At 36.0% G+C, this 10,994-nt stretch overlaps 1 protein-coding gene across 9 annotated transcripts; it reads left to right on the top strand.

Moving 5' to 3' along the window:
• The first annotated feature begins 978 nt into the window (after positions 1 to 978).
• On the top strand, positions 979 to 9,917 carry LOC131036026 (putative leucine-rich repeat receptor-like serine/threonine-protein kinase At2g24130). 9 transcript variants are annotated; one of them, XM_059218290.1, is made up of 6 exons: positions 979 to 4,187; positions 4,438 to 4,934; positions 6,724 to 6,767; positions 6,875 to 7,066; positions 8,971 to 9,075; positions 9,611 to 9,917. In XM_059218290.1, the coding sequence occupies exons 1-2, from the start codon at positions 1,043 to 1,045 to the stop codon at positions 4,881 to 4,883; spliced, it is 3,591 nt and encodes a 1,196-aa protein (XP_059074273.1). In that variant the 5' UTR covers positions 979 to 1,042; the 3' UTR covers positions 4,884 to 4,934; positions 6,724 to 6,767; positions 6,875 to 7,066; positions 8,971 to 9,075; positions 9,611 to 9,917. The 9 variants fall into 9 exon arrangements, with proteins under 9 accessions (XP_059074273.1, XP_059074272.1, XP_059074267.1 ...); XM_059218289.1 differs by having other exon boundaries at positions 9,497 to 9,917; XM_059218284.1 differs by having other exon boundaries at positions 6,875 to 8,536.
• Positions 9,918 to 10,994: the final 1,077 nt, after the last annotated feature.

Genomic DNA, 10,994 nt, shown 5'->3' with positions numbered 1-10,994 from the left:
AATAGTCCAGCTTCTTTTTCACACCGTTCAGGTCCTAGAAGATAGCTTTACACCCTGCATAATGCACCACCTCCTCCTTCTCACCTCCTTGAACAACAGTCTGACCACCCTCAGACTTCCTCCCATCCTCCTCATAATTCTGATTATGAGGGGAGGAAGTAGCAGATGAAGGGGAGGTGTTCTTATTATCTTCCTTTACGGTCTCAAAGTTAGGGGCGTTGGTATCCATCTTAGAAGACTTTGAGCCCTCTGTGGCCTCCATATCATCCTCAGCCTTATAACTTTCCTCCTTCTCAGAATTTGTTGGACCTTCGAGGGGTCACCCCGTCTTCCACGTCAGACTCAACTAACAGGACCTTAGATTCTTTCTTGGGTTTTTTAGAGATAGCTTTGATAGCGAAAGGATTACATTTGTTTTTCTACTAGCTATTATTGATATAATTGATTTGGTCTAAATTTGTGTAACAATTATTATGTCTTAGTATTTAAAATATTTTTTTATACATTAATCACATCTAATTATTATTCAGAATTCTAGAACCTTTACAAAGCATTTCATATGAGTATCTTGACTAGGACTATTAAAAGGAACCAAATTTTACATCTAAATATAAATATCATATAGATCACTTGCGATACTAGCTTGATGTCTCTCATCATTTGTAGAACCATAAACTTCATCATGTCGAGGGGCGCCTTTCCCAAATATTCTCCATCCTTAAAAATCAATTTAGAAAACAAAGATCACAGTGACGTAATTAAAAAAAAAACAAATCTATTCTTGAGACCATGACCACACATTGAGAACAATTACTTTTCTATATTAGTTGTCACAACATAGATTACTATCTTCGTCATTATTTTTCTAGATAATTAACTTAATCCATTAGATTAATTTAATGGATTACCAATTATTACCGAATTATCTATTCCTACCTGTTAATAATTAATATAGGTTGATGTACAGCGCAGAATCATTATTTGTGTGTTCTCTAAGCTTCTAGGGTTGCCCAGCTTACGAAGTCAGATTTCTTTGAAAAAAATGTCTTATCTCTGTGTGTTTCCTCTTTTTCTGCTGTTCTTCTTGCTTGTTTTATGCCATTCTCCGCCTATATCTGCTTCTTATGATGGGCAGGAGCGACAAGTAGAAGCAATCGCGGCGTTTAAATCTGCCATAACTTATGACCCTAACAATATTTTAGCCAGTTGGGCTCCAGATATCCCATTCTGCAACTGGACTGGAATTTCATGCAGACCTCATACTCAAAGACTGGTTAGGCTAAGTCTCTCAGGAATAAGTTTAGAAGGATCAATTTCCCCTTTTCTTGGCAACCTATCCTTTCTTCATTTCATAGATCTGTCACAGAACGCTCTTAGAGGTCCCATTCCGTCTGAGTTAGGACGCCTTTTTCGCCTCAAGGAGCTTTACTTGGATAGCAATAGATTGGAAGGAAGCATACCAGCAACTCTGGGCCATTGCAACAAGCTGACTATGCTGGCTTTTACAAATAACAATTTAGGAGGAAACATCCCTCGAGAGGTAGGATTCCTTTCTCGTTTGCAGTACCTTTACCTTGGCGGCAACTTTCTCTCAGGATCCATTCCTTCTTCCTTAGGAAACCTTTCATCCTTGATTCACTTTTCTCTTCCGGGAAACAATCTAACAGGCTCCGTTCCTGTTGAATTGGGTATGTTAACTCAATCAGAGCAGCTCTGGATTTGGGCAAATGAATTGTCTGGCACTATTCCTGCTTCCCTGTCAAACATATCTACTCTGACTGACTTGGATGTTTCTATAAACAGACTCACAGGGAGAGTTCCAACAGAACTGGGCCAGCTAAGCCACCTACAGATTCTTTACCTTAATCTAAACAGTTTGTCGGGCACCATTCCCAACGCTTTGTCAAATATCTCTTCATTGACTGACCTGGATATTGCAGGAAACAATCTCAGTGGGGCTATCCCAGAGAAATGGAGTGGCCACCTGGTAACTTTTTTATTTGACGAAAATGAACTGGCAGGCAACATTCCCGTTTCGTTGTCCAACCTCTCGACCCTTGAGCAGTTGTCAATATCCGGAAACAGGCTCACTGGTTTCATTCCACAAGAATTGGGGCGACTCGCCCACATGAAAAAGCTTCAGCTTCAAGGAAATCAACTGAGTGGACCAGTGCCTTCTTCCTTATCCAACTGCTCAGTTCTCCAAGAATTAAGTTTGTCCGAAAATGAGTTGACAGGGGCCATTCCGGGGGAGTATTGTAAGCTCGTTAATTTGAGTGCCCTAGGCTTATGGGGAAACCAGCTCAGTGGAATAATACCAAATTCAATAGGAAATTGTTCCAACCTTGAACAGCTGCTTCTATCAGGGAACAAGCTCAGTGGGATTGTGCCAGACTTGCTTGGAAAATTGTCTCTACTGAAAAAATTGACTTTGTCCTCAAATTTTTTTGTTAGCGGCAGCAATACCACCATACCCTTTCTTATTAGTCTCAGTAATTGCTCTTTCTTAGAGATACTAACATTTGGGAACAATAAATTTAGTGGTGTTTTGCCCCATACCTTAGGGCTGCTTTCACCTAAATTGTCTACTCTAGATTTAAAGGACAACAGCATAACAGGGCGCATACCTCCTGAGATTAACAACCTTACCAATATAGCCTTGATAGATTTCCAGAATAACTTTTTCCAAGGCAGAATTCCATCATTGAAAAGATTAAAAAATTTGGAAAGATTGTATTTGCATGGCAACAGTTTAGAAGGAAGTATTCCCATTGACTTCGGACAGCTGAAACATCTTGGCCTCTTGGATATGAGCAACAACATGCTCTCCGGGGAAATCCCAGGCAGGTATCTTTGTCACCTCCAGCAGCTGCGAAGGCTTTCTCTTCATGATAATCGGTTATCAGGAAACATACCTACCAGCTTAGGGGACTGCAAGAATTTAGAACTTCTTGACTTGTCTCATAATAAGCTAAAGGGGAAGATACCACGAGAAGTTGCCAGTCTTTCTAACCTGCATTTCTATCTGAATTTGTCGTGGAATTTATTAGAAGGCCCCTTGCCTGCAGAGATCAGTAAATTAGTACTTGTACTCGCTATAGACATCTCTTCCAATCACTTGAGTGGGCCGATTCCAGCAGCGATAGCAAGTTGTTCTGCACTAGAATCATTGAATTTATCTGGAAATACAATGGAAGGTCCCCTTCCGCTTTCAATGGGAAAACTGCAAAATCTTGTGGAGCTGGATCTCTCTTCCAACTCTCTGTCTGGTACAATACCAGTAACTCTCAAAAATCTAAAAGTGCTTCATTATGTGAATTTATCTTTCAACTATCTTACAGGGGAGGTCCCTAAAGAAGCTTTTGGACATGGGAATATTGTTGTATCCTTGGATGGAAATCCTGGCCTGTGCGGAGCAGAGCTATTGTCATTGCCTGCGTGTCCAAAACAAAGAGGCCATTCTGCATTCTTGAAGAAGGTTCTATTACCAATTTTTGTGGTAATTGCTTTTATTCTACTCTGCCTACTCTTGGTTTTCTTGTGGTCACGTCATTTGCGTAGACACAGATTCAACTCAACAGAGGCCTTTCTCCAAAGACTAGACCACAGAAAGATTTCATATGAAGAGCTTGCAGCAGCAACTGGAGGATTCAATGATGCCAATCTGTTGGGGACAGGTAGTTTTGGATCAGTATATAAAGGGATTCTTATTGATGGCACATTCATTGCTGTCAAGGTTCTCAATTTGCAAGCTGAACAAGTCCATAGCAGTTTCAAAGCGGAGTGCAATGTACTCAAAAAGGTTCGGCATCGGAATCTTGTTAGAATCATAACCTCCTGCTCAAACCCCGAATTTAAAGGTTTGGTTTATGAATTTATGCCCAATGGAAGCCTGGAAAATAATTTGTACCCTGAGAGAGAGGACGGGGAGGATGAAGTTTGTGAATTGGGGTTGAAGACAAGGTTACACATAGCCACAGATGTGGCACTTGCCATGGAATATCTTCATCATGATTCTTCATTCAAAGTTGTGCACTGTGATTTGAAACCTAGCAATGTCCTTTTGGATGAAGACATGACAGGTCATGTAACAGACTTTGGTATTGCTAGGTTAACAGGGGTGACTTCCACTGATTCTCTTACTTCAACATTGTCTTTGAAGGGGTCCATTGGCTACATTCCACCAGGCATGATTTCTGAACTTTACATTGTTTCTACATTTGATGCTGATCAATGCTCACTTTAACAAATATTCCACAGTATGAACTTTATTTTGTATTCGATCTGTTTAAAATAAACAACCAAAGGTAGTTTCATAGATCACGGCTAAGGGAGATAACAAATAGATTTCGAGATCCCCTTCTAGAAGCCCACATGTTCAAATTTGTATAGGGCGATGGATACAATGGAAATGATGTTAATTTTTCTTGATTGCAGAGTATGGATTGGTGGGTAGAGTTTCTACCAAGGGAGATGTTTATAGCTTTGGCATTTTGTTACTAGAAATGCTGACAAGAAAGAGGCCAACTAATGAAATGTTCGCGGGAGACCTAAACCTACACAAGTGGGTAAATTCTGCATTTCCAGATAGAGTGTCAGATGTAATTGACGCTGCCCTGTTAAAGGAGGTAGATGATAATGAAGCGGAAGAAAATGATATCTCCAAATATCTGATTCCATTGCTCCATATTGGTTTGTCATGTTCAAGAGATTCCGTAGACGAGCGCCCAACTATGAGAGAAGTGACGAGGATGTTGCAGAATATTATAGAGACTTTGGAAGGATCCCATACGCTGAGACCAAGTATGTCCACTTTGCTTCGCAGTACAAGTAGAAGAAGAGCCGATGAATGCGCATCAGAGGATTACAGTTCTACGTTCTAGTTTGGTTCATTTACAACAGAAAATGAGGAACATAAAGGCATACAATACCACGTAAGTGCTGTTATTAAGTGCATGCAGTTTTAATATAGTTAGTTACTGTTTGATTGTAATTTAAATGCCCTGCTATAATGCTATGTAGCAGTTTGATAAGCTGTACTAAATTTGATTCTAGCCTTACATGATCTTGGAGTTAATTTGGTAGTTGATAAGCTGCACCAAAATTTTATCTATCCATTAATGTTTTGAGGCTTTGAAGTTACTGATGCTAACTTTTCATGGATTTCAAGTTACTATGTAGAGACGTCTTCTTGTACTTCAAATGGACATATTGTTATTGAAGGATAATGAACATGAGTTATTTGCTTATAAATAATTGTAGATTTAAGTTATATTCTTGATTTTATATATTCAATTTTGTATTCTTAGAAAATAATGAAATTATTTAAGGTTTATACAATTTGTATTGTGCATCATTTCACTTTCATTGTTGTATATTTCTTTAAATGATATCAAAGCTCAAATCACGTTAAACTATTGGAGTCTTATGTAAAACATTGTAATAGAATGGTGATTCGGGTCTCAAGACATTTTTCCAGTGGGCATCATTTTTTCAAAAGATATTTTCAAAATTACAGAGCCCAAGTCATATTGAACATGAATTGTATTTTTGTTAATGAAATCAAAAGTTTCAGCAAATAGCAGTTTCATGTGAAACATTGTAATTGAATGGCAATTGTGATCCAAATAAAATAGAACACTTGTCACTTGTTCTCACTAGATTCACTATTTTTTGTATGGAGAACTTTAATAGATTTGTATTCTTGGTGTTTAGTATTTTATAAGAATTTATTTTACAGATGATTCTTTTCTATTATAAGATATCTCTCCGCATATTTTACGTATATTTTTTAAATATAAGTATATTAGTTTATGTATCTATTGTATTCAGTGGGTATCATGTTTTCAAGGGTAGTTGCAAAATTATAACTATGCTGATTTTTTTTTTGTCAAATGGTAAAAGAAGAGGTGTTTTTTGATATTAGAGCCCAAACCATTAAACATGTACTTCATTTTTTGAATGAAAACAAAGGCTTGTGTTGGTTGCAATCCCATGTGAAACATTGCAGTTGAATGGTGATTATGGTTTCAAGGTATTTTTTATGTATCTGTTATATTAAGTGGGCATCAAGTTTTCAAAGGGTAGTTAGAGAATTACAATGCTAATGAATATATTTATCAAATATTAAAAGAAAAGGTTTTTTTCACAGCACCAAAGCTCAGTCATACTAAATATGTATTTTATTTTCAAAATGAAAATTAAAGTTTGCGCATATTGGAAATGAAAATTAAAGTTTGTGCATATTGGACTCCCATGTAAAACATTGTAGTTGAATGGGGATTGTCGTCTCAAGGCCTTTTTTATGCATTTACTGTATTGAGTGGGTATCATGTTTTCAAAGGTAGCTAGAAAACTATAATGTTGATGATTGTTTTGTCAAATGTTAAAAGAAGAAGTGTTTTTTGGTATTATAGCCTAAATCATATTAAAATGTATTGAGTGGGTATCATGTTTTCAAAAGTAGCTAGAAAATTATAATGTTGATGATTGTTTTGTCAAATGTTAAAAGAAGAGGTGCTTTTTGGTATTATAGCCCAAATCATATTAAAATGTATTTTCTTTTTTTAATGAAAACAAAAGTTTGTGCAAATTGTGTCTCATGTGAAACATTGCAATTGAATGGCCATTGTGGTCTAGAGGCATTTTTAATACTCTAGAAGTGCCTCAGGTTTTTTCCTGTGTTGTTATCAAATTGTGTCGTGTGAATTTTTCTTACTGTAGTTCCGCAATGGGAAAATCAGTGGTGCCTTCTGGAATCGGCTCAGGTTTGTTCCTCTGTTGTGATCAAATTGTGTTGTGTGAATTTTTCTTTCTGCAATTTTGCAATGGGGAAATCAGTCGTGTCAATTTTTTATTTTTTTTTTCAAATCAGGGACTATCTAAGGACAGCAACAGATTTGGGCCCAACAGGGCAGTTAAATTCCAAACTGATAGCATGGAATAGGGGTTAAATAATCTGGGGAAGTTTATATCAAGGGAGGATCAACGAATTGGGTTTTGCCACAATGACTTACAGTAGGGAAACATAATGATTGATCAACAAGACAAATCTTTGACTATAATTGTGAGTATTCTACACCTGAAAATGCATAACAACTTTTGACTTATTAGTTAGCTTCCATTGTGCATGTTAAAAAGGTGGAAGAGGGGGTGTCACATTGTCATTTGTTAGATAAGATGTATTGTCTATTATGATTCTTTTACATGCATGTAGGTGATCTGTAATTATTTGTAGATTACAAATATTCATATGGTCTAAATGTTAGGCAATGGATTCAAAAGGAATGTTTATTGACTGATGTTCTAGAAAGCAACAAACTTTTTCAGTTAAGAATAGGGAAAAACTGAACGATTAGCAGTATGGTCAATGTAATTCGAGAGGATAGTGTCTTTAACGGTGCTACTCATGATTTGACTTTCAAATATTCAGTCAAGACTGAGATTATCAGATAATTTATATACATGTAGGTGGGGTACATCGTGAATGATTAGTAGCTATAGTCTGAATGTTGTGCAGTGGTCCCTAACATCTGTGAATTGGAAATGGAACCAATAGTTACTCTCACTCTTGTCAGAGAGAAAGCTACAACATTTTTACAATTTAGAGCAGGACAACAGGTGAAGTATAAGTGATTGAGTTGCATGTTATTTGCGAGTATAGTGTTAAACAATTATTGCAGAGTTTTGCAATTAGGGTAGGTCCCCATGCGGCTGCTTAGCTTATTTTGGCGAGCAGCCGCTGCTCAAATTTTTTAGCAGCAATTTGTGGAGCTGGTGGCCCCATGAAAGTTAAATTTTGCTGCTTATTAAAACAAGCAGTTATTTTAAATTATATTTTTAATATAATCTTTAATAATAATAAATTTTCACATAAATTTTAAAGAAAGAAATGGAAACATAAAAGAGGGAAAGAAAATTGTGGAGCCACTTGTTATTTTTCTCAATAAGCAGTTGCTGCTTATTTTCAGCCCCTTTTTTTTCAAAGCTTATTTCTAAGTTTTAAGCAGTGGCTGCTACACGAAAATAGGAAAAGATTCTAATTTATCCTTTACCCTTAATTGAAAATTTTCATGTGGACACTCCAATTGCTTAATTTTAAGCAGATTTTACATTTAAGCAGCAGCATGGAGACATGGGGGGACATGGAGTTAGTAGCTAAGATATCTAAAACTGCTCCCACATTTTATTGGTGTTTTGAAGGTTTCTATATTATGTGTTCAATTTAATGCAGGATTATGAATATGCAAGCTATAATCCAGTGGCTTTTGACTTAGCTAACCATTTATGTGAGATGGCTGCAAATTATCATACTGACACTCCTCATTTACTGGAATATAGCAAGTACCTGGGTATTTTCTCAAACATTAAATTCATTTTAAATTTAAACATATTCCGATGACATACTGAATAGGCCATTGGTTTAAGAAAGGTGCGTGTTAATGTAAATTACTTAGTTTCAATGATGGCACGTTTTGAACTTCAACAGATTTTGAAGAGTGAAAAAGATTTGTGAGGGCATATTTAAGCTCATATGGTGAGCCATCTGCCCCTTTTTTCTTTTGTAGTGGCATTTTGTTATAGTAGTATTATTATTATGTCATATGTGGGGTACGTATGTTTTCTAGTTGCATTAAGGTTTTGTTCCAAGAATGTGAATCAAATTTTACTTGTCAGAATTTCAAAACTTCTTATGGATGGTGGTCTTAGCTTTCAAACATGAGATCTACTGCATTAAATTGCTGTTTAGTTGTGCATTTTTGTGCTTATGAGGTAGTTTATATAATTACGAATGTTATTCAGAATTGTTTACCTATTAAACAATGCTATTTTAAATCCCATTCTCACATGAACACAATTGGCTTAGCTGTATATTAACGTGAGCACATGCACTCAAACTATTCCTCACCAGCAAGGGAGGATACACTAGTTTTCTTATACAAAGTTGCTAACTATTTGTTTTACTGCCAGTTAGGTGAAGAACTGAGTAACTCAGAAGTTGAACAGCTTCTGGAAGATGCTATGATTTATGTTCTTGCAAGTCACATAATTTGGGGCCTATGGGGCATAATTTTGGTATGTTTTTGTCTACACTGTTTCAATGTTAGGGAGCGCATAATAGGACATTTGGCATATTTTTGCTAATAGATTTCCTACATTTAGCTAGACAAATTGAATATATATGATGATTAAATAATCTGAAATCAAATTTCGCATTGGAGAAACAATTTTTTTTTGTTGTTATCACTGTTTTTCCATGTCCGGATTTTTGTGTTTATTTTTATCTAAACTAGTTATGTAAATGTTTATAGGTTTGAAAATATATTTCCATATCAGGGATTTTTATGTCTGGAAATTGTCAGATTACAAATAGTTTGTTAAGTCTATTTCAAATTTTATGTTGCATGTGGAAAAACTAGACATCATTCTTTTGCATATAATTTTTTGTTTTCAAGCGGGCTCAAAGTCTTTCAACTGTATTCCTTTTTTTCTGCAGGCTCATGTGAATGACATTGATTTTGATTATATAGATTATGTAAGACAGAGGTTTCATTAATACAATTTATTGAAGTGTTCGCAATTAATGTTTGAACTTCCAAACTTTTCTCAGAAGGGAATTATGCCAGAGATCTCAGCAGTGCTGCTTATAAAGGAATATGAAGTTTGAATGTTTAATCTGCCTGATTTGCAGCATAGAGCTAATATCTGTACATTATTAGACCGGTGGCTTGGTACATCTAAAATCCAAATTATGATAGGATTTGTCAACTATTTTGTATCATTTATATTAGCACTATGAAAATATAATCATGTATATTATTGTATATGTGGAAATGTCAGTTCTAGGCATACATGCAGTTCTGGATTACGCAGCACTGTTTACATAAAAGTAATACTATGCTTAACTTTATGTAAAATGCCTACACATATTATGTATTATTGTACCTAAAATAATAGGTAACAAGTGTAGGCCTATTGAAGGTATTTTACATAACAATAATGTACTTTCTTACATAAAAGTAAAGTTTACAAATTAATAATATAATGGTCAAAGACTCTTATCTGTTCAAAATGCACCAATGCTTTTCTCGTTTAGTTGATTGCTAATCCTTGTGAATTTGTTTTATTTTTCCCTACAATGGAATATCCCATGAAATGTAGCTAATGTACTTTAGTAAGAGAACAAAGTTAGTTTGAGTGATGGTTAGAATAGTACAATACCTATCCTGCTCAAAGAAAGTTACAAGGGTTTAAGTAAATCTCAAAGAAAAGTCACTTTGCAAACAAACAAATTACAATATTATGGGAGGCCCGGTTTGATTGCATTGGGCAATGTTGTGAGGTACTCACACATCGCCCCATTTTTTTTTCCTGCCTTCTTGTTTGTGTCGAGTCTTTTCTATTAGCCTTTGCATCATAGAGGTATAGGTGCTCAAATGGCCAGGAGTCAGGTAAATAGGCTTATGAGAAATGCAAGTAAGTGAGTGAGTTTATAAGGTTTGTATTCCATGACAGATGATTGAGAGTCTAGTTAAGAAGTTCATTGAAATTGCCCACTTCATGATTGACAAGTGAATGTATCTTGAGTCTTCTGCTTGACAATTGGTGAAAGAATGAGTTTGAGCATTTGAATGTAATCCGCCTCATCTCTACGTCTTCTCTAGGTTTAAACCTCACGACCTCATAGTTTGAAGCAAACTTCATGTTTCAAGGATTTGGAGCGAACTTCATGATGGAGGAGACTAGGGTGAATTTCACCTTCAAGGCTTCCTAAGTGAAACAAAGAGCAACTTACTTCATGCTCAAGCACTCACGAATCAACTTCATGACCCAGGGACTTGGAGCGAACTTCTTCATGAAGGAGACGGAAGAATGGAGAAATATGTGAGCACTCACTTCATGCTGGAGCAAATAACTTGACAACTTCATGAGTTGAGCCTCAAGAGCGAACTTCATGTTTCCACCTCTTGGAGCGAATTTTTCACAACTTCGTG

The sequence above is a fragment of the Cryptomeria japonica genome, chromosome 3 (assembly GCF_030272615.1).
Source record: "Cryptomeria japonica chromosome 3, Sugi_1.0, whole genome shotgun sequence".
NCBI classification, from domain to species: domain Eukaryota; kingdom Viridiplantae; phylum Streptophyta; class Pinopsida; order Cupressales; family Cupressaceae; genus Cryptomeria; species Cryptomeria japonica.
This window is presented reverse-complemented; position numbering and strand designations above follow the sequence as displayed.

Coding starts and splice junctions, on each gene's coding strand:
- LOC131036026 (XM_059218291.1), top strand. CDS start 1,043: ATGTCTTATCTCTGTGTGTTTCCTCTTTTTCTGCTGTTCTTCTTGCTT. Junction 4,188..4,437: donor CATTGGCTACATTCCACCAG/GCATGATTTCTG, acceptor TCTTGATTGCAG/AGTATGGATTGGTGGGTAGA.